At 43.0% G+C, this 24,511-nt stretch overlaps 1 protein-coding gene across 2 annotated transcripts in view; it reads right to left on the bottom strand.

Annotated features, from left to right (window-relative positions):
- Positions 1–24,511, bottom strand: part of MMP16 (matrix metallopeptidase 16) — a 469,099-nt gene that overhangs the window by 14,557 nt on the left and 430,031 nt on the right. For both annotated transcript variants that reach the window (XM_085605315.1, XM_085605316.1), the window contains one exon: positions 1,715–1,830. In XM_085605315.1, coding sequence (XP_085461441.1) covers positions 1,715–1,830 — 116 coding nt within the window. The remainder of the gene's footprint in view (positions 1–1,714; positions 1,831–24,511) is intronic.

The following is a 24,511-nucleotide window of genomic DNA, read 5'->3' as shown; positions in this document are numbered from 1 at the left end:
CACTTCGCACTGCCTCGCTTCACACCACTGCCCTGGTATCCCCGACGATGACACACCACGTCAATATCGATGCCTCTGCTTGCACCGTGGTTTGAGGGCACCGCTCGTAAAATACATGACGCACCGTCTCGTCCCTCACCGCAGCCTTGGCCCGCCGATACTATCGACTCTGGTTTGTCAGTCGAATATAGCGTATCAGCAACGATGACAACGCTGCTTGCACCATGACCTGCCAGCACCGTGACGATCACCGCACCACTTCGCACTGCAGCCATGGTCTCACTGATGCCGCTGGGCGACCGTCACTGAGTGGCTGCCTGCACAGCAACTTCTTGGTACTTCACGCCACACCGCTGCACATCGCACGACACCCTCGACGCGCACCGACGCTCCCGACTTCAACCGCACGGAGTTTGATCTGCAACATGTGTGGGTTCAAGGGCCTGACAACTACTGCACCGACCTCCGGAGCCAATGCCTGCTGATGCCGGCTCTTTGGAGCTCATCGCCAGGTCACCGACACCCTACATTTCTAAGGGTACTTTTTTGTGGGTCTTCCTGACACTGTAGCTTGCCTACGACTGCGCGGTCAGCCAGAACTGTTTGGATTTGTTGTTCACGATGCTGTGATAGCCCCGGATGGAGCTATTGACTCCAAGGCACTATATTTTAAGTCTATGTTTGCTTATTGATATTTCTAAGAACTGTGTTGTGGATGTTTGATCGTTTTTGGTCTTGTTTTGCACAGATAAAATATTGGCTATTTTTCTAATACTGGTGTTGTGTCCTTTTGTAGTGTTTTCACTGTATTACTGTTGGTTATGTGCAAAACCTTTACTCACTGCCTCTGAGATAAGCCTGACTGCTCGTGCCAACTTCCAAGGGAGTGAGCAGGAGTATTTTAGAAGTGTATCCCCCTTATCCTGACTAGGAAGAAGGGTCCCTGCTTGGACAGGGTAACAACCTGCCAACTAGAGACCACAATTTCTAACACTTAGTGCCCTATACTCGTGTTTGTTCCATCTAGGAGCACTTCAGTCTCACAGTGTTCTGATTGAGGTGACTCTTTGGTTCTTTTGTGTTCAGGACTCAAAAATAAGTGAATGTGGTACCCCTTTATTCTTCTCTACTACCCACCTGTGTGCTCACTTTTTAGTTCGCTCCCCTAGTCTTCCTGTTACTCCTCCCCATTATTACTATTTTATTTGTTCACAAGAACCCAGTAGCTGCAAGGTGCTGCTTGGCATGTTGTTTTTTTTTTTTTTAACTTTTACTATACCATCTTAACCAGGTCAAATGCCATGTTGGAATGGTAAATTAAAAATAGCTGATAAGCATTGAAACACATACATAGGTATGCATCATGATGCATGTACCTGTATGCATTACGATGCACAGACATGCATTGTGACGGCATCTTGAAAGAAACTAAATGATTTTTCTTGCTTTCATATGAACAGAAAGGAAAAAAGTTGTAAAGCTGATAGTTCTGCTTTTTTAGGGCAAAGGTCTTTTGCATTTGCCCTTGCTTATATTACATGAATGCATGAAATTTGAATTAATTCTACATAATCAACGTGATTGATGCTCAAACCATTACAATTCTCCAAGAGATATGAGGGACAATCTGTCAAAATGGTGGCATTTATTGCTGAGTCATACAGATGTATACAGATGTAAAACTATATGTTATAATTCTTAAGACAATACTAACCATTTTCTTTATCAACAAAGGCTCCCTGTGGAGATTCTGGGATTCCTTTCCAAACAGTGATAGGTTTTGGATAACCAGGATCCATTGCTCTCATTTCTTCACTGTACCGCCAATACCTAAATAAGCAATAAAAAGAAAATGCGATTAGAAGTCAGAGGACAATTAGCAGACCTAAGTACATTGGATATTGCTTTTTAAAAAGAAATATTGTCAATCTTTTTAATATGTAAAAATGTAGAAACATGTTGTTGGGGTCATCATAAGAACATAAAATTCCAAATCCAATTGAAGTCATCTCAGAAGAGCTAGAAACTACCATTTGTATTTAGGGGCATTAATGGTATATTTTTATTAATAGTTTGCCGCTTTGAATTTTCATTAAAGGCAAAATGATCACTATCACAGTTAAAAGTCGTGTGATGCTGTTTCCCGAGATGTCATGTGGTCAAAGGCCACATTATATCACTTATACCTATATGATTTTGCTGACATTACCTTACTGTTATTTTTTCTCTATATGCATAATACAATCCAAAATGTAATGTTTCAGTGTTTTTATTCCTGTTAACTGAATGGAGTTACAAAACTGTTTGCAAGGTGACAGGCTCTTCCGCTGTCTTTTCCGAGCCAGAGTAGCCTTAAGATGCAAATAAAACCAATAAAAGCATCATTCTTAATTTCCTTTTCAAGTCCCTTGTAAAGATACAATCCATATTTTTCAAACAATTCAAAGCTATGGTCTAAAGTTTTATTTGGAACAATGCAGACTTTAAAAGCAATTAAGTAAATTAAACTTATCAAATGAAGAAAAATCAGGCCTTGTGATGCAGACTTTGATTCTGTACTAATATTGTCAACATTATTTCTAGGGTTCATTTACCGGGAAGGATATATGGTTATGATAACTCTTTTAGAGTACATTTTACAGGAGCTTGCAATTGGTTTATCCGGTCTTCTGAAGATATCTCGCTGTCCAAACACATGTCGGCTTAATTCTGTCAGTTCATTTTAAATAGGAAAAATGTGCTTTGTTAAATAGTTCAATATTACTGTTAGCAATATGAAACTTCCCTAGAAAACTGTAAATGGTTCTCTTACAGCAGTGGCGATGCTCATTATAAAATCTGTAACCGCAATTGGCAACCTATTATTACCCTAGGGAGCTGGTTCATTAATATAAGGAGACAATGTTCCCAGAGAAATTATTTTGAGGAATACCTCTGAATTCGTTGGTCAAACTATCTAACGCTGTACTAATCATCAAAAACAAAACATTCAACATGCAACACAATGTTATTAATAATAGAACAAAAATCACAAAAATCAAACCTCAGGCATACTGACCTCATTGAAATAAATGTTTTATACTGGTACACAGAAGTTTCTCTTGATCTTACAAATGGTTTTCACAGCACTCAGGGTTAGATATTCAATTTGGACTACATTGTCGCCCCCCCCACATGATCCGATTATATAACTCCAGTTGAATAATGTTCCTCTTACTTTCAGTTTTCACATGGACTGATAAACAAAATATCACTGTAAATGATGTTAGAGAGGAGGAATTGTTCACGTTTCAGTCTCTTATGGCCAACCAGTCCCCGAGACCATCATCAGGATACAGTGCAACTGGATGATGCAATTTGGGATTTGTTTGAGCTGGGATTACAGTGAGTTTTGAATTTGACATTAATCTGATCTAAAGTGAAATTATCATTAAGGGGTATGTCCTGGTTTTGGCAATTCCAATGCTGTATCCTGATTTGCGAATCAATTTCTGCCCCCTTTGAGGTGTTGGTAACCGGTCAATGGTTTGTCATTTCAATTGTGGTTGCAAACCATTAAAAGATACCATTGCGACTTGCAACAGTGATTGTGATTTCTAATTAACTGCACAACCCATTCTTACCTCCCATTATGGGTTTAGTTTATTACACATAAGACCTTCACAATTACCAACCTTTTCATTTTGCAAATGCAAAAGTGCTTAGTATGCCTCTGGGCTGGATAAGATCCTCGGAGACTTGTTTTAGGATGAATTTGATATTTGGGGTATCTACTTTTCCGTGATCTTCAATGATATAATGAGGGGGGATCCCATTCCAACACATGGGCAGGTTTGGAAATCATCCCCATCTTACAAAAGGGCTCTAGAGACTTACCAACTAATTTCAGACCCATAAGCCTTAGAGATAACTCCCAACATTGTTTAGTAGGATTATCTTATACAGAATTCACGAGTGGTTGACTACCATTAAAATTCTGACACCTCTGCCAGCGGTATTCCGAGAACACACAAGCACTACAGACCAAGTGTTCAAGCTCCAGCTATTGTTTCAGAAAACTGTTAATTTATTTAAGGGCCGTCCCTATGTTTTCTCTGTGGACCTGCGATCCGCATTTGACCGGGTCCTGAGATTGTCTCTGTGGCAGGTGCTTTTTGAGATAGGAGATCCCTGGTGGATGTTGTGGTCAGACTCTAGGAAAATAATTCTGCACGGGTCAGATGCAGCCAATTGGGTGAGCTAACTGATTCAATTCCAGTCAATGGAGTTGTCAGGCACGGATGTGTACTTGCACCCACCCTGTTTATGTTGTATATTAATGGTTTAGTCCCTTTCTTTGAGAAATGCGATAATGACTCTCCGAGACTGGCAAACATGAGGGTTCCTGCCTTCATGTTTGGGAATGACACTCTGCTTCTCTCCAAATTACCTGTGGGCCTCCAGAGAGTATTGGAACATTTTGAATGCTTCTGTAGACAAACGGGTTTGGAGATTAATGTAGGGAAAACCAAGTTTATGGTCCTGAACTCCTATCATTTGACCAGACCCAATCATACGTTAATGTGGATCCCTTTGGAACTTGTACACGCATTTGATTACCTGTGCATCACACTTACATGCAGCTAGACAGGCTCACTCATATAACCCAGCGTAGGCTAAAACTGGAAAAAGTAGCTGGGGGAATCTTAAAAATGTCCCCAGGCTCCCAGTTTCGTCCTATCCCACTGGCCATTCAGATATACAAGCACCAGGCCCTAGGTACAGCTCTATATGGTGCAGAACATTGGGGACATATGGATGTGAACTCACTACTACAAGCAGAAAATCAATTTGTGCGCCAGTTGATAGGGTTGCCCGTACGTACTCCCCTACTCCTGCTCAGGCTGGATCTTGGGTTTAGACCCATTGTTGAGACGATAGGACTGAGACCGATCCTTTATTGGAAAAGAATCTGGGACACCCCCAAACTGGGCTCTTATCACCAGGGCTTAGAAGAAATATTGCATAATTACGGCTCACATAACGTATCCTGGCTGAGATCCGTAAGAGTGGCCCTTGTTAAGATTGGGTGAGAGAGACGGCTGGTGAAATTCCCAAGATGCTCATTAAGTCAAAGTACCAGCACCACAAAGACAAATAATTACATTCTCAGACAAAGCTCGGATCTGATGCCTTCCTTACAGTGAAGGACACCTTTTAACAAACCTTGGATGAGATAGAGCATGCTACGGACAGGAGACTGATCCTGCAATTCCACTATGGGACTTTGCCCATTCATTCTTTCAAATCCAACTGGGCGCACGGCTCCAGGGTGGAGGATTCTCAGAGTCCCTCATGTGGCTACCCAGAGAAATGCCTTGAGCATGTCCTATTTTTTGCGCAACCTACCAGAGTAGTACGAATACCTGGATACTATCCCTGTGCTGCAATCTGGGTGTTAGAGAACATAAGGTGGCTCTGGGAATAAGTCTGACTCTAGTCAATTAAAGGCCTTCGTACTTTTCCATTTTCTAATGGCAGTTTGGAGAGTTAGGCAAAAAAGTTGCACCTCCCCAGAGACATAAGGTAGCATCACTGTATGAATTGTATAAAACTTGCCATATTTACCTATGCACATCTATAGGATACTTAATCCTTTTGAGACTGTTATGAACTTTTTATGATTTTATAAGGTTTTATGATAAGTATTTTACGTTTTAACATTGTCTCTTATAATCTGACAAGTTTTATATCGATAACTATGATTCTTAATATCAATGTGATTTGATGGCATTATTGGCGAAATAAAGCTTGACTGGCTTGGTAAACTGGCCCCTTGACCTTCAAAAAGTTTGCTGAGATTTACCTTAAATATTAAGATACCTCTGACAGCAAGCAAAGCTTGGAGCAAAAACCTTTAATCATTTTAACCATTTTATAGCAGCAGAAATCAATGTGGGTACACTGAACATAGGTTAGACACAACAAAATATTTTTCCAAGTATGCCAATATTTATCTGATTTTATGGAAGAATTAGACATATCACTTAAGAAAAAAGAGTGTCTATTATTGAAATGTAAATTAGATATGTTGATGTTAAGAGCTTTACGGTATAAATGCTTCTTCTTTTCTATATTATCATACATTTTGGGAAATTTCTAAATACACATATGCTACTGAATGGATTTCTACTCGTGGATCACAGCAGGGTAATGACCTAACTAATGGGCCCTTGTTTCTGGGGGCAGCCCCGAGCATTGGGACTGACCGCCCCTCTCCCGGGGCAAAAAACGTGCAAAGCCTTTTCCTCTCTTGAGGGGATGGTTGGGCCCCAGACCCCTTGATTGACTACCCCAGGAAGAGAGAGTCCACTAGACATCAGTGGAAAGAATGATCACATGTTTAAGCACCACACGTGACTTGAGTCGTACGCCTCTCCTAGCCTAGCCAAAATAGGAAACGCAAAGGGGTGAGTCTCTCCTTTCCATTCGTACCTCTCCTAAATAGGTTCCTGCTCAGGAATGACAGTATACCCACGATCCCTGTGCAGGAATCCAACCACTGGGACCCAAATATTTTGTGGGTGGGGGGCAGCCCGCTGGCATAGGGGCCAACCCACCAAAGTGTCTAGTTACTGTAAAGCCTATTTTCTCTTTCTTGGGACGATATATTAGAGATAAATAGCAGCCACCATTTTTTCAGACAGCCCTCAGATCACTGCACCCCCCCCAGGCATGGAAAATTATGGGAGAGGCAGCACTGGAAAGGGAAGCAACTCCACTTTACAATGGTGCAATGATACCCCTCTGAGACAGATTCCTGCCTAGAGATTCCAGAAGTGTCCCTACCAAGTTTTAGGTGCACATAACAAAGGATACATACAAAGCAAAGTAAAACAGTGACTACTGAGTGAACAGTGACAGTGACGCATAATTCTGCTGAATTACAGTATAACACACACATTCACGTGCAGCAGTTATTTTCTTGTAAATCATTGGTGTAAACTCCTGTGCCTGGGGAAATATTCTCCTGAATAATAATCCTGCACAAATGAAAGACTGCACCGAAAATGGGTTTTGTGGTTCAATACTAGTCAGGACCTAAGTATAAAGTTACTTTTATCCCACAAGTTTGGCCATAGTGCCCCCTAAAAAGATACATGCTTTGGAATCACAATTCTCTATTGGAGGGAAACGCAGGTTTCCATTTCCAATGCTGCCTCTCCATAATTGTATTTGTATGAGGTGCTGCAATCTCTGCCTCTTTAATTGACGATGCCTACTGTCAATAATTTGCCGGTGCTTAATCATTCCAGCCACAGACGTGCAGTGGGAAGGGCAAGCAGTTTTGTAAAGAGGAGTTGCTCCTCTCTTCCGTGGTGTACCTCACAAACTCTTTTCCTTGTTTGGGCAATACCCCCGATTGTCATTGGGCATTTTTGCCCTAGAACCAATTCTCTCGATGGCTGTGTAAACGTTTGTTTGAAAGCAGTTTGTTTTCTGCTGGATGAGGAGATAAACACAGGACGTGATTGCGACATGATGTATGTATCTTGGACTTAATTTTTTTAATTTGCTCAACGCCACGGGGCCCTATGCACACATCTGGATCTGAAGCTGGCCATGATCAAGGCACGGTGGCACTTTAAAGGCCCTAGTTTTCTACTTGCTGGCGATTATACAGGCATATCTGTGATAAAAAAGAAGCACAAGAGTGAGTACTGTGAACCAAGAGTAGTGGAGCAATAGACGTTGGACAGGGGCCATCCTGGCCGCTTTGCATGATCTAGTTTTGCTTAGTTATTTCCTCTTCTATTGTTAGAAATGTTATTGCATTTCCATTTCTATTCTGGAAGCAACGGAAACACTTTTAGTTCATCTCTGTCAGGGATTTTGCAATGATTTGCTGTGCTATAATTTTTTGTTCTCGGTGCCAATATTGCATTCTGGATTTTCTTTGTTATCAGCCTTCAAATAAGACTGGACGTTAATATTGCTGTTGAAGTTGCAATTGGCTTTTTGATCTGTGTGTTGCAAGTAGAAACATTGTTTATTATTACTTTTTTTTCCTCAGTGTAGATTGTGTTCTATTGGGTTTAAAAAAAAAAATGGCTATTAACAGAGACTTTGCAGAGGTTTCGTTCTTTGACTTTTGTTTTTTTATTCTCAGTTTTTGTGCATCTGAGGGTAAGGACTAGGTTGGAATTCTGGAGGGGAATTTTCCATTGGTGATGCTCCAAAGGTGATCATTGCTATGCAAGTGAACCTGAAGAGCATTGAGCATAGTAAAGCAGTTGAGTTGTCATTACTACAGCCTGTACTGTTGAGAGGCAGGGGGTTGATCACATTTAAGGACTGGGACTATACAGAGCACAGCAAAACAACTCTCTTAGCGACCCCTTTACATTGCTCCTTTACCTAGATTTGCTGGATGTAAAGTTAATGCTACACATTGTGTGCCCTTTGACTACTTTCATTCTTTGAAGGAGCACATAACTACTATGACACTTCACTCTGGTGCACACCTGATAACTCTCACCTCACTTATGGAGTTGAAGAATTATTAAGGTCTTAATTTGCATTTACTTTACTCCTAACAGTATTGCACAAGCCATCAGTGCACTCTTATAGGTCTCCTATAAAAAACTTAGCACAACCTATCGGGGGCCAAGATTGTTTGCTAATTCTGCAACACATAAAGCATTACAGTGGTTACTCATAATTTTGCCACAAGACCATGAAAGGCAGTTCAAAATTTAGCCTGTGGTTGACAACTTCTCCACACAGTTGTCTGAGTTGTATAATCCCGGGCAAAATATATTGGTGGAAAAGGCTTTATTATTTTACAAAATGCAGCTGATGTTCAGGAAATTAAGACCTAATAGGAGAACTTGGTATAACATCAAGATTTAATTATTGTGTGAGATTTCCTCTGGGTACATATACAGCCTTAAGAGTATATACTGGAAAGACTCCATTATAAATCCTGTTGGTTGCCTACTCATTTGTAACTAGTGAGAAAATTGTGTGGGTTCTTGTTTCTTTCATAAAGGTATATCTAGTAAGTAAATATCAGCAATACAGGATAAAGTGTTTTATTGAACCAAGTAATGCTGTCACTGTGGCGTGTGGCACAATTTAAAAACAAGACACAGTAAAGAAGTGGGGAATTTTGATGTATGCACTGCTAGTGGAATTTTAGTGTCTCTGTTCAGGACCTCATATGACATGCCATTAAGGAATGTTATGCCATTCAGTTTACCCACTCTTCTTCTCACTAGAAAATCACCCAACATGTGTGGGTTTGCCCTTTGTAAGGAATTGGAATGGTTTGAAACTGTCCATGTTTAGTTAATGTTGACTTCACATATGATGTAGCTACAGTACGTGGGTCCCATCACCCAGGGAAACACCATTTCTGGAAACTAGACACCTGGGAACCTATTACAGAAAGTGCCCTGGGGGCACAATGGGCATATGTGCCCACTTTGTGTGACCCGGGGAACTTTGGTATTTCAGAAGGGGTTACAGACTCGTGCGTGAACACTTCAGCAAATACAGATAGCACTGGTGCAGATGTAGCGCAGGCGCTATCTCAAGAGGGCATTTCCTCATTTGCATGGGGTGTGGCCCTATGCAAATGAGGAAGGCTCTACAAAAAGAAGCAGTCATGAGGCCCACTAAAAGTGTGCCACAAAAAGGTGGCGCACTGTTAGTGCACCCCCGATGGCAGCCCTCTGGAGGGGGAAAAGTGGTCTATAGGGCCCCCCAGACATACACTTGCAGGCATGTGCAGTCACTAACTGCACCCATCTGATAATGGATCTCTAATCCCTCTTTAAAGTGCAGGCGGGTAACAGTCTGCACAGTGAAACACAGAGTGGCTTTTAAGCAGCAGCTCCATATTTCATTTGAATGTACTGTCCCCAGGGCAGCACATATTTCAGCAGCCCTGGCAGCAGTGCGTTCAATGTAATTGGGAGCACTTTCCCTGTTTGCACACGGCACACCTATTTAATGGTGCACTGTGGCACAAACGAGAAAATGCATCCTATATGTAATAGGGCCCCGGGGAGGGTTCAGAAATAGTGTTTATATTGATCACACCACTTTTTCATACCTTTACAATACGCAACATGTAGGCAAAAAGGAAGTCCATTTGAGCAGGGTGGCTCACATTTAAAAGTAAAAAGTGACTAGATTTGCCATTCTCTTACTACAACCATGTTCTAACATCAGAAAGCACACGTAGTATGTAAATAAAGAAAAGGAGTTTGAAAGCAGATTATACTCTCCTGCATACTATATAAGGATATTTATATACCAGCCACTAGTTTTATAAGGTCTTAAATAATTCTCAATTCCCGCCACAGTCAGATAGCCCACAATCCAATATGGACACAGTAGACCCATCTTGCTATAAAGTGATATATATATATATATATATATATTCACTTAAAAATCCATAGGTTTCACACACGTTATAGTTAGGAATTAGCATTCAAAAAACCTTGCAAATTCACTTAAAAAACCATAGGTTTCACACATGTTATAGTTGGCTGGACATTTCACTCGTAAAAAACCAATGAAATTCCCCCGTTATAGTTAGTTCACATAACTATAACTCGCGCGCCCGCAATCAACTGCTGATGACGTCACATATTACATCACTCATGACATGGTCAGTGGCATCACTCATGACATCACTGATGACATCATCCTTGTGATAGAGTGGCGGTCGCGCGAGTTATAGTTATCTGAACTAACTATAACGGGGAAATTAATCCCGAGGCCATAACTTGCCCCGGGGATCCCATCACCCGGGGCATGGCCCTTTTATTTTGGAGGGGGACTGCCTTGCCCCCCTCACTTATGGTCCCGGGGACCCCATCCCCGGAGCCATTTTTTTTGTTGCAATTTTTTAAAAATGTTTTTAGAAGGGGGCCATGTGGCCCCCCTCCCGGGGTACTACTAGCCCCAGGGACCCCATCTCCCGGGGCTGGCCCTCTTCGTTGGGGGCTGTGGGGGGATCTGCAATCCCCCCACCGTCGCAGCCGGCTCCCCGCGTCCTGCGGGAGCCGGCATTGCTTTTCCACATGGGGAGCAGCTAACATGCTGCTCCCCATGTGGAAAAGCAATCTGCTTTCCTTCATTGAAGCGAGAGCAGGTTTCCCTGCTCTCGCTTCAATGAAGCAAAGCAGTTTGCAATGGCAGGGTGGGAGCCGCGAGGATCCCGCCCTGCCATTGCAAATGGCAGTGTCCCGGGGGTGGGCACCTCGGGACACTGCAGGAACCGGCCCTGGGGGGTGGCGGTCCCCAGGGCCTGTACAAGGCTCCAGGAGGGGGGCCGCGCGGCCCCCTCCCACATTTTAAAGTTGCCCCAGGGGGTGGCGGTCCCTTGGGCTGTGGGGGCCTGAGAGCCCCCCACCCATTTTAAAGAAGCCCCTGGGGGTGGCGGTCCCCGGGGCTGGGAGGGCCTGAGAGCCCCCCACCCATTTTAAAGAAGCCCCGGGGGTGGCGGTCCCTGGGGCTGTGGGGGGACCGTGAGCCCCCCGCCTATTTTATGTTAGTGCCCCAGGGGGTGGCGGTCCCTGGGGCAGTGTGGGGGGTTTGGGACCCTCCCACACTTAAGTTTTCAATATGCCCCCAGGGGCAAATTAGCATATGTAGCAAATATGCAAAAAAAAAATTCTATCGGCAGGATGCGCGCATCCTCCCATTTAAAAAAGAAATTACAATTTTGGCCTTGGGGGTCCTTGTGGGACGCCCCTGACCAGGCCTAGGGGGTCAGGGTGTTTCTACCCTGCCCCCTTTTCGCATTTTGCGACTTTTTGGGGGGGTTTCTTGTGCCTTGGTTCTACCGAGGCACACGATGGCTGCCAACACTTCCTGATTCAGAGTGTTGGCAGCCAATTAAAATTCAGCTTGTGATTGGGAGGGTGCGCGGATCCTCCGAGGCCATAGATATATATGTACATTTAACTCTAATTTTCTCAGGAACTACTGAACGGATTTACACCATTTAAGCAAAAGGCATGAGTCTGAACTGAGGACTACCTCTTTGCCAAATTTGGTGTAATTCCGTTCAGCAGTTCGGGCTGTAGCTGCGGCTAAAGGTCCTATGGGAAAATGCATGGGGAAAAAGTGTTTTCGGGACCCCCTTTTTTCTCGGCCCCCGCTTGACGAATCACCGTGAAACTTTCAGGATAGGAGCGGACCGGAGCTGGCCAAAAGTTTGGACATTTTTGCGAAGATTCGTCAATCGTCGCCAAAGTTATTCCAAATAGAATGTTGCGGATTTCCTATGGAAAATAGGTCCTAACTATATCTACCTACTGGTGACCGCCAGTAGGTAATATATATATATATATATATTCACTGAAAAAACCATAGGTTTCACACATGTTATAGTTAGCGGAAATTTTACTGATAAAAAACCAATGAAATTCCCCCGTTATAGTTAGTGCAGGCAACTATAACTCACGCGACCGCAATCTTCTGCTGATGACATATGTGTCTTTATGAAAAAAAAATATTTGTAATATATGTATAGCTAAAAATGTATGGAAGAAGACATGGGCAAATAAGTGTCTAAATACAGTATTAGCATCAGCAGAGGATTGCGGTCGCGTGAGTTATAGTTGCCTGCACTAACTATAACGGGGGAATTTCATTGGTTTTTTATCAGTAAAATTTCCGCTAACTATAACATGTGTGAAACCTATGGTTTTTTCAGTGAATTTGCAAGGTTTTTTAAATGCTAATTCCTAACTATAACGTGTGTGAAACCTATGGTTTTTTCAGTGAATTTGTACGTTTTTTTAAATGCTAAGTTACTTTACGCCATTCGTGGCGTGCGCGCCCACATAACGCAGTTCGTTCCGTGCGCGCACGGTGCGCTTCGCGCACCGCACGCCCACTTTACGCAGTTAGTGCCGTGCACGCACGATGGGCACGCGGTGCGATGACAAAGCAAGAAAGCACGTCAACAAATCTGTTTCTGCTTTCCTCCGTGACTATGGTATGGATTCCATTTACCACAACAACTTGCGTTATGACATGCAAGACATTTATAGAGGAGATGGTGTGCACTTCAATGATGAAGGGAACAGAGTCTTCCTCTTGAACCTTAGACTCTGCATCGGTACTTACTTGTAGGTACCACTAAAAAATCATTTCATAAACACAACGGCTTTTTAGAGCCCCCTAATATCTAAACACTTAAATCTGATTTTCATTTTGTATTTTTTTTTTTCTACCGTACGCTTACCGTAAGCTTACCGTACGCGTACCCCGTGAATTTTTTTAAAATCAATAAATGTTTTCTTTGTACTTTACAGTCCTTCTTTGACCCCCTCACAAATGTAAGGGGGTCTGTAACTCTCCTCATTGCCCCCTTTTCTTGTTTTCACTCTTTTTTTTCTGAGTGAAATACACAAAATGGCGGCCGCCGCTTCCTGGTTTCGGCCGATTCGAATGTTTACTAAGATCTAAGAGCCAATCAGAATCGCGCTCGCGCACGCCACCGTACGCTTACGGTAAGCGTACGGTAAGCGTACCGTAAGCGGGCTCAGATATATATATTGATTTAAAGGCTATTTTCTCAGAATCTACTGAACAGATTTACACCAAACCTACAAAAGGCACTTCCTTGACCTAGGGACTACCTCTCTGCCAAATTTCGAGTAATTCTGTTCAGCCGTTCGGGCTGTAGCTCGTTCTAAAGGTCCTATGGAAAAATGCATGGGGAAAACGCGTTTTGGGACCCCCCTTTTATCTCAGCCCCCGCTTGACGGATCCCCCCGAGACTTTCAGGGTAGGAGCGGAGCGTAGCGCCCCACCTATTTTGAGAAATTCGCGAGGATTCATCGACCGGCGCCAAAGTTATTCAAAATAGAATGTTGAGGTTTTCCTATGGAAAAGGGGTCCTAACTATAACTACCTACTGGCGACCGCCAGTAGGTAATATATATATATATATATCAAAGCTCCAAGGTTCCCACCTGTGGAGACGCACTCTGACATGTTATATTAGGGTGAGAGGAGGTCTGCCACGCTATCACAAGGATGATGTCAGGATGATGTCAGGATGATGTCAGGATGATGTCATCAGTGATGTCATTTGAGATGTCATCAGTGATGTCATGAGTGATGTCACTGACCATGTCATGAGTGATGGAATACGTCATCAGCAGTGCATTGCGGGCTAGCGAGTTATAGTTAGATGAACTAACTATAACGGGGGTATTTCTAGGGTTTTGTACGAGTAAAATGTCCAGCTAACTATAACGTCCCTGAAACCTATGGTTTTTTCAGTGAATTTTTAAGGTTTTTTAAATGCTAATTCCTAACTATAACGTGCCTGAAACCTATGTTTTTTTAGTGAATATATATATATATATTGATGACATATCAAGTGACATCACTGATGGCATCATCCAGTGACTGTTAGTGTTTTAAAAAAAGATTAGGAGTTGTTAAATATATGAACATAGGTGTACTGGTGAATCAGTGGGTGTATGATTGACTGTATGGATGATTGAGTGGGTGTGTGAATGTAAAAGTGAGTGATTAGGAGTCTCCGTGAATGTATGTGTGAGTGACTGGTTGTGTGAATGTGTGAATCTCTCTGTCAGTTGATGTCTAATTGGGTGTATGAGTGTGTTGGTGGGTACATGAGTGGCTATATGGGTGATTGATTGGTTGTTGTGTGACTGTATAGGTGAGAGACTACACTTTACTATGTGTATGAGTAAGTAAGTGGGTGTGTGTGTAACTGTTTGGGTGAGTAGGTGGGTGTGTGATTGTATAGGTGAGTATCTAGGTGTGTGAGTAGTTCTATGGGTGACTCACTCAGTGTGTGTGAGTATTTGTATGGGTATTTCAGTGGATATGTCAATGGCTGTATTAGTGAGTGTGTGGGTGTATGAGTGGCTGTATGGGTGAGCGAGTGGGTGTGTGTTCAAATCTATGAATCAGTGAATGGGTGTGTAAGTACTAGTATGGCTCTGTGAATGGGTTTGTGAATGGTTGTGTGGGAGTGGCAGTGTGTGTATACAAGATTCTATAGAGGTGTGAGTGGGTGCGTCAGAGAAGCTGTGGATGATATCATCACTAATGTCATTTGGGATGTCAGTGATTTCACTGACTATGTCATGAGTGATGTAATATGTGAGGTCATAAGCAGTGCATTGTGAGGGCGCGAGTCATAGTTAACTCATCTAACTATAACGGCTGAATTTCTTTGGTTTTGTATGAGTAAAATCTGACCCTAACTTAAACGTCCCTGTAACCTTAGGCCTTTTTTTGTGATTTGTTAAGGTTTTTTAAAATGCTAATTCCTAACTATCATGTCCCTGTAACCTTTGTTTTTTTTAGTGAACTTTTAAGGTTGCAGTCACATTTGAGGAGTGGTGGAGAAAGGGGTCTGACCAGCTCTCAGGAATTCAACTGCATAGGACTTCCAGGAGGTACCAGGAGGACGTCTTGGCCCCCAAGGTCCCTCTGGAGCCAAGGGGAGTTTATCCCCGAACTAGTAGTGCGCCAGGAGGCACATTTGCAGAGTGGTGGTGAAAGGGGGTGTGGCCTCTGACAACTTCTCAGCAATACTGCTTTGTGGGACTTCGTCATCATCATGTATAACTTTATTTCGATCACACAGATCTTAAAAAGTACATAAAACAAGAGGAATTAAAAACAGAATATAAAAACATTTTCTAAAAAAATGTTGTTTTGAAAGGACGTAAATACCACGAAAACTTTAAACAGACAGAAAGAGTAAAACCAAGTAACAAATACAGTACTTCATACAATACATTTGGAGCGCTTGATCCAAAGTACATACCAATATTCGGCAAGGCCAAAAACTATTACCCTACGTGTATCTGTATACAACATTCTCAATACCTCTAGGTAGTGGCCAGGACCAACCAATCTGCATAACGGAATTAGCCACTTTTTCCCCAAAGATATGTAATGTGGACTAAAAAAAAGTAAAGACACAATGGATTCTGGGCTGGCTTTGCACGAGGGACAGAGATCATTCTTAAATACATTACAATGCCACTTAATACACAACAATTTTGTTGGTAAAGTCTTGTAACGAAATTGTGAAAAGAGTTTGCAAGCCAGAGGGGAAACAATTTCATCAATAGTGTCCTCATACCAGGGAACAAATTTGAAATTAAGAAACTCCTTGGTCAGACTACCCACTGGATTTATCAACTCCTTCTCAGCTGTTTCCCCAGAACATCCCTTTAATCCTAGCCCTCGGAACAGAAGCCAGACATTCCAGTTCGGACCAAAACTCCTCCATCTCAAGCCTCCCTAAAAAGTCCCTCAATAAACTTAACAGTGGAATCAAGATTACCTGAGGGCGTTTTAAAAGACTGTACCGGACCTCGCGGTAGGGGGTAAGCTTTTCAACAGTTCATGACCAATACCAAAACAGGAGTACTTTATAGTCTAACTTGTGGGCCAACTGTCTATGAGCAAAATCCAAATAAAGAGGAGTCAAAGGGGCACTGGGGGTAGGTCTAACAGAGATCTCAGAAAGCAATGTTCTATGCTAGACAAACAATTTGTGTTATCAGTGCCCCAGAGTTCTGCTCCATATGATATTGTAGATTTCCATGGCTGGGGCCACTAGCCTAGACAGTGTGTGTCTATGAATTTTACTGATGTGAGCAGTCTGCTGAGTAAGTGACAATTTAACTCACTCAATGTGGGAAACCCAGTGCATATTCGGGGTCAGATGGATACCCAGATAATCAAAAACATCTACTTGCCCTAAAGGACTGGTTCCTACAAACACACGTTTTTTATCTGGTTTAGCAGTACCTCTTGTGAAAATCATATTTTGTTTTGGCCTCATTTAATACCAGGCCCGCTCATCGCAGAACCACATGAAATCATTCAGGAGTTGTTGGAGACCTTGCGGGGATTTGGAAATTAAAAGTGTGTCATCAGCGATGAGAAGAGCAGGTGCACTTCTTACGCTGATTGTAGGAGCATCACACCCATCACAATCTAAAAAATCAACCACCCCATTTATAAAAAGCATAAAAAGTGTGGGAGCTAACACACATCCCAATCTCACGCCACGTTTTATTCAGAAATTCTCTGTTACTTGATTGTTCTCCCCCCACCTAACTTGAGGTGTGTTTGATGAATGCAGTTGGATTAAAATATCTAACAGATTTCCCGGTATACCCATCTCGTTTAAAACCCTCCATAAACTGGCTCTGGGAACATAATCAAATGCAGACCGTAAATCAACAAAAGCCACATAGAGCTTCCCTCCCTTGATAGCAACTTTCTTCCAGTAAATACAAAGAAGATGAAAGGACTGAACCAGGGTGCTGATTTTTGCACGAAAACCCGCTTGATAAACACTCAAGATTCGGGACTCTAGGATCCAATCCTGGATCATGGCCAGGATCTGTTTCCAAACTATTTTCTGCAGGGAGTCAATAAGGTTTATGGGCATATAGATAGCTCTATCCCCCTTGTTGTACATAGGAATTATTTCTGCTATTTTCGACAAAGGGGGGATTGTGGCACAATATCTAATGGAGTTGGTAAGCAAATTTATATAGGAGCCCCTAGAGGATAATATCCTCTCTATACAAGTCATTTGGAATTCTGTCGGGGCCAGGGGCATAGGCTGGAACACACAAGCGAATTGCTGCTTGAGTTTCTTCAATAGAAAAAACTAGAACTTCACCCACTCCATTTGGGACCTCCCCCTCCTATCGCAGGCTGCATCCATGACTGTAATGCCTAATTCGTAAAGGGATCCATAATAAGATACCCACTCCTCAGACTGGACAGTGGACTCCAGGGCTGGCTTTCTATCCTTAAGCCAATGTGCTGCCCTGCTCCAGAAAGTCTTAGGGTATTTGGCTGTCAGCTCCCTCTGTAGGGACGACCACAAGGAACCTTACCAATTCTTCTTTGTTGTCTCCATTACCTGCCTGTACTTGGCCCTACATACCGCTACAGCTGGACATGCTTTCGATTTTACTGCACTTACAAGCGCCCCCTTTGCTTTCCTACAGTCCTGATTGAACCAAAAAACCTGGGGGTCACCTCTCTTATGTGTGGTGTTTATCTCCTTTTTTAGCACCTTACTAAAACTCATACTCAGTATGTCCCTGATCTCATTATAGAGTGACTCATGGCGGGTGCCCAGAATCTTCACTACATCGTTTATGGGGTATTTGGCCAGTTCTTCCAGCTCCTGGAGGACTTTGCCTTTAGCTGTGTCGAGAATCCCCGGATGTTCCTCCACCCAGTCCCATCTAATTTGACTCTGATTATTCGTGATAGATAGGGCACCCAAATCGGGTCTACTAGTGATTTCAGATTCATGAGTACCCGGCTTGATAAGGGAAAGGCCAAGGACAGTATGGTCACTATCTATTATTTGTTTGGCCACTGTCATATCATGGACTAGGGGCCAATGTTTAAGGGCAACCAAACAGTAATCGATTCTGCTTGCATGGCCAGGTCTATTAAAGGTAAAATCTCCCTTAGGGTCAGAGTTCGTTACCCCGTTTGTGGCTCTCAAATCATGCTGCAGAGTAAGGGCCAACACCTGAGCTCCTCTCTTTGTCCACCTAACTGTGGGATTTGCCACTCACTGTCCCCCTCCTCAGTGAGATCTGGCGGAGTGAGGGTAAGGGGTTCAAAAGTCCAGTTAAAATCACCCAATACTAACACAGGAACATTATCAGAGAGTTTGGGCAAGGCATCGCCTAAGGTGCGGATTGTGTTTGTTTCCTCAGTACACCACACCATTGTATTATATAATTTAAAAATCCTAGTTTTCCAGCCCTAACGCTAATATATCTAGGGAATCAACGTGGCCCAGCTTGGCTTTTGACCCTAATGCTGTTTTGACCCAGACTGCTAGACCTCTTGAGGGTCTACCCATCTTTTTTCTAGTAGCATTTATACCATATGCAGAAAACCCGGTTCTGTGTGGTGTACACAAACTTAAGGTTTTTAAAAAATAAAATCACATCAAAGAAATTCACAAAAGTACACAATTTTCGATCAGCTAGTAGATTGGAGATCCCTGCCAAATTCCAGACAAGGAATCTTAAATTGTGATAAAAAACTCTGGGTTCCCCCATTTGGAGCCCTACCCCCTCCTTGTACCCATGACAATTGGCTCGCAATGAGCTTTAGATTTTGTTGCCAGCCCTGGATGGATAGAGACTACAAACTGGAGCGCATTTGGCGATGACCCATGGGACCCTTGGTTGTTTTCTGAGGACTTCAAACCCTCATCCCGGAGTCATCTTTACCCTCTCAAATCACTCATGCTGCATGTGGGGAGCCCTGCTGGGACAGGCCAGAGTAACACTAAATCTTGCATGCCTGGAGGTCTATATCTGATGGTAATAGAGGAATTAACAGAGGGAATAGTGCGGGAGTCAATTGATAATAGTCCAACAACCATGTCCTTATCAAAAAAACTAACTTGGATCATATCCCATGGTGACCCTGGAAGGGGCAATCTTTCTACATACTTGATGTCATCTCTAATAATGGAATAGCAATGTTGAGTAGACCTAAACCAGTGGGTGACCTTGTTTTTGAGTGAATCCTGGTTTTCGTACTCATCCTTGGAGAATTCGGGAACCTCTGTAAGGTATACCACTGCTTGGTTACCCTAAACACTGGGTCTGGTGTAAACACCATCCCTCACTACCCCATATCCGAATGGTCCCCCATGATCTAAGTAGGAAGAGCACCCTTCATCTAATATTACCTCGCCTCTATCTGTTACCATACCACCTCTCCTACTTTGGCCAACACCTCGAGGGTATGCTGTCGATCTAATATAAGAGTCACTGAAACAGTGACCTCTAGGGCATGGAGGAGGGTGTGATGAGAGCCTAATTCTGGCAGCACAGTACACTGGTCTATCGTAGCCCACCCTAGAAAGTCCCAGACACCTATCTTCACTTCCCTTTTTGGTGGTGGACAGGGATGCTGTGGGGGCCTCTATTGAGGCAATCTTCTCACAATGTACCCTCTCTGTTAGACTAACAACCTCCAATCTCAGTGGTGCAAGCTTGTCTCTTAAAAACTCAATTAGAGTTTTTCAGGGCCTTTATCTCACTGTGTGCGACTTACTGGAGGTAACAGGTGGTGTAGTTGGCACCCAAGGACATCCTTGGGGCCAACTACCCCTCCTAATACCTCCAGTAAGTCAATACAGCAGCATTGCTGAGTTCTGATAGCAGGCCACACACCCTTTCTTCACCACTCTTCAAATTCACCTCCTGGCACATTATTGGTTGGGTGATGAAGTCCCCTTCGCTGCTGAGGGTCCTTAGGGTCCAATTAGTCCGTCTGTTACCTCCAGTATGCCCCACACAGTGGAATTGCTGAGAGGTGGTTGCAGTCCACGCCCCTTTCTCCATCACTCTACAAACGTGCCTCCTGGCACACTACTATTTGGAAGATGAAGTCTTCTTGGCTCTTGAGGGTCTCTGGGGGCAAACTAGCCCTCCTGTAACCTCCAGTGTGCCCCACACAGCTGGATTGCTAAGAGGTGGTGAGAGGCCACGCCCCCTTTCTCCACCACTCTGCAAAAGCACCTACTGGCGCACTGCTGCTTGAGGGATGAAGTCCACTTTTGTCCTTAGGCCCTCAGGAGGCAAGGGGACCTCATCGCCCCACCAGCAGTGAACCGAGGGGTCAGGGTGTTTCTATCCTGCCCCCTTTTCTTTTTTTTTTTACATTTATGCTTGTGACTTGGTGCAACCGAGTCACAAGATGGCTGGCAATGCTTTCTGGTTTGAAGTGTTGGCAGCCAATCAAATCTCAGGAACAAGATCAGGAGGGTTCATGGATCCACAGTTGTATATCTGAGAAGTCGTTACATTTCTCAGGAACTACTGAACGGATTTACACCATTTAACAGAAAATTGCTTTCTGAACCAAATGCTACATTTTTGCAAAATCTGGTGTAATTCCGTTCAGCAGTTCGGGATGTAGCTGTGTCTAAAGTTTACGATGGAAATTAACATGGAGAAAAAGCGTTTTGGGTCCCCCCCCCCTTTTTCACGGGCCCCGCTTGACGAATAACCCCAAATCTTTCAACACAGCAGCTGGTGAGTAGCGTATTAGTTTTAAAAATGTCACGAAGATTCGTCAAATAACGCCAAAGATATTTGCAAATAAAAAAACATTCTTCCTATGGAAACTAAGTCCTAACTATAACTACCTACTGGTGACCGCTATATGTATAGAAAGTTACACAGCAACTACGTGCCTACCTCATTTCATAGTGGAGGATTCTACAACCCTCAGACATATTCGGTAATGCATGGCTGGCTCCAACAACAGCTGTTACTCAATGATAGCAGGAGCCATGGAAGATGGCAGCATAAGGCCTCAACAGGATCTGCTTGTCAATCTGCTTTCACATGCAGCATGGCAGAGCAGATTGAGAAATAGGGCTGCAAAGACTTCCCCTTCCTTCCTTCTGCACAGCCACTACTTAAAAGTAAAAGTGGGACTTGGGGACAGAGAGAGAGGCAAAGGCCCCTACTCCTTTACCTTGATTCACATCTCTGCCTCTCCTACTACCCTCCAACTCTTCTCAGTGACTGAAAAAGAGGAGAGGTAGAGACAGAACCTGCTGTTAAGAAGATTGGATCGTAGCAGCATTGGGCCAACACATCTCGGAGGCCATCATTTATGATAATTTATGGAACTAATCCCATTAAGGGGTTTTTTCTCACTGAATGTTAGCAGACATAAGTCTCAGCTCAGGCTCTGGCTCATTTTCTGCCTCAGAGGGTTCAAGCTTGACCAGATCTCCGCTTTAGGGTTGAGCCTAGGCTGTTGAAAGGTGTGGTGCATTGTGTTGGGAAGTCCACCTACCGGTGCAGAAAACAGCAAAAACTCCATTATGCAGTATCTCTCCTGCCTGAGCTATGAGGCTGATGCTGAACAACGGGGAAGCACTGATAAAAGATGAGTAATTTCTATACACATACTGGGGCCTGGATGTGAAATCATAACATTTCACAAGAAGTGAATGTGCTATGAACAATGACTACTCGCAAGAGTGGGATTTGTTTTGTATTCCCAAAGGTGACTGATATCCTGTTACAGCTCAATTATCTCAGAAAACCTTGTGTTATTCGATTCACTTTCTTATACTGTAGTACATTCATGTGACTCATTGTGCTTGCTATGGCTTTAAGAAACGATAACCCATCAATAAATATTTGTCTTTGGTCGTTCTCTCTGACATGTGTTACAGCTAATAGTATTTTCTAACCGTGTATTGAAAAAAGTCATTTGCTCTGAAACACTTCTTCTTTTACAGATCTTGAACTGCAGCCCGACACAAAAACACTTTCTAAATGATGATGGGCAACCATTAACCAAGAAGGTATTTCTAGAAAACAATAAACCTCCAACACCACAGATTGCAAATTATGTATCTGGTTGTTCTCATTGGATGCAAGTCTCTAAATATCAATTCGCTCACAAACATGTACTCAGCTCTTCTGAGTATTTTGCATTATAATGTGCGACTGCATTGCGTTTGCCTTTGGTGTTCTGGATTTAAAGTAAGAAAAGGTTTAACAGCTAGCCCTATTATACCCATTTCTGTATATTTTTTTGGAAAGAAATTATAACTTTCAATAATATATACCTATTTTAACATGTATAATGAAAACCCTTTGGGCCTGATTCACAAAAGTAAACGTAGACCAAAAGTCCACGTTTAGACCTGACTTTACTACTACTAAAGTTAGACTTTTTGTCTAATTTTAGACCAAAAGTCTAACTTAGACCAAAAGTCTAACTTTACCACTACTAAAGTTAGACTTTTGGTCTAAGTTTACTTTTGGGAATCAGGCCCTTTATTTTTCTATGCAACAGAAAATAATGTTACAAAATAGTCTGGCCGCAGTTAGAAGCAGGAGCAGAGCAGGCAGGCAAAGGTGGAACATGTAACTAGGAGGAGACTGACAGATACAGCCACCCAGTGTGCACTCTCATCCCACCTTCAGTGATGAAAGGCTGTAAAGGCTCAAATGCCTGAAAAATCTATCACAAATCTGCAGCACATAGAATTCTTGAATCACACTGTTTTGACATAGAGGTGATTGCACTGAGACGCCCATGAGAGGTCATGAGCAGATTGGAGGCAGATATTAGTGAAGATGGACTCCTTTGACGCAAGCAGGGAGACTTCGGTGAGTCTCAGCACATTTCAGAGCTGTTTGCTAGACTCACTGGGCTGTCTGGAAGAGGAGCTCCCTTTAGTTAGGCTGAGAGGAGTCTTCTTGATGGGATCATCGTCTTGTGACTGACTACCAACACCAACTCAAAGTTATAGAAAGCTGCCGGGCGCCGCTGCTCTTGACTAGTGCTTTCTGAAATTAACATGGTCTGTACTTCAGCCACAACAGGTGCCAAGCACACAGGGCCTTCCTGCTTTGGAAGTGGAATACAAACAGTAGTCCAAGAAATGAACACTATTCCTGCCTGAACAGCACCTCTGAATTCAACCTGTTTGCTCCCACTGCCATCCACCAAGTCACCCAGCTGACCAGTTTGTTCTAAAGAAGCCTCTTTTTAATGTAACTAATTCATCAGCAGCTTTGTTTGGAGTGATTCACAACTTCATGCCTCAGACATGACCCCATCCCTTCTTACTTATGAATTCTTGATGGACAAGCAAAACTAAACCTACACACAACCACTTCAAATAAACTCAAAATAGTACTCAACCAGTATTTTTATTGATTCAACTTTTCTTGTTGAGCAATAAATAAAATAGCACCCATCAATTATTTACTACTACAACCATTCCTGATTTGTTTAGACTGCAACAACAATCTCTGTTCTGCTATACACTCTTACTCTGTTTCTGGACTCATATAACTCACTGTGCCAAGCAATCCAAGTCAGGATCCAAAACAAGAACACATTTTTGAGTTCCATACTCAATTTTGCTCCTTGACACAGACTGACTAGGACCAATCTACAAACTGCATAGCTCCCTGCTGTCCACATTCCGACTTCATCAATTCAGGCCACTGTAGGGAGTTCACTTGGGACCAGATGTACGACCATTCAGTTTAGTGAATCGCAAATTGCGCAGAATTGCGACTTGCAATTTGCAACTTGTCAAACTGAATGTACGAAAGTGTCTCAGACACTGTTTGTGATTCCCAATGGGGATGCTAATTGCATGCCTTATCAATATTCATGAAGCAAGCGCAATTTGCGACCCCACTGGGAATGGCTAGCACTCACAGGGATGTTACCCTGCTGGGGTGAGCAGACCACCATGCCTGTGAATGCTTTTTCAATAAAGCAGTTTTGTTAATGCAGCCCGCTTTCCTTAAAGTAAAACGGGAGGCATTCAAAAAAGAAAAATGAAACTTTTCAGTTTCATTTTTTAAGGGCAGGCAGTGGTCCCTGGGACCACTGCCTGCTCTTAAAAAATATTTTCGCACCATTCACAAAGGGGAAAGGGTCCCCT

The sequence above is a fragment of the Triturus cristatus genome, chromosome 5_1, assembly GCF_964204655.1.
Source record: "Triturus cristatus chromosome 5_1, aTriCri1.1, whole genome shotgun sequence".
In the NCBI taxonomy this organism is placed as follows: Eukaryota; Metazoa; Chordata; class Amphibia; order Caudata; family Salamandridae; genus Triturus; species Triturus cristatus.
This window is presented reverse-complemented; position numbering and strand designations above follow the sequence as displayed.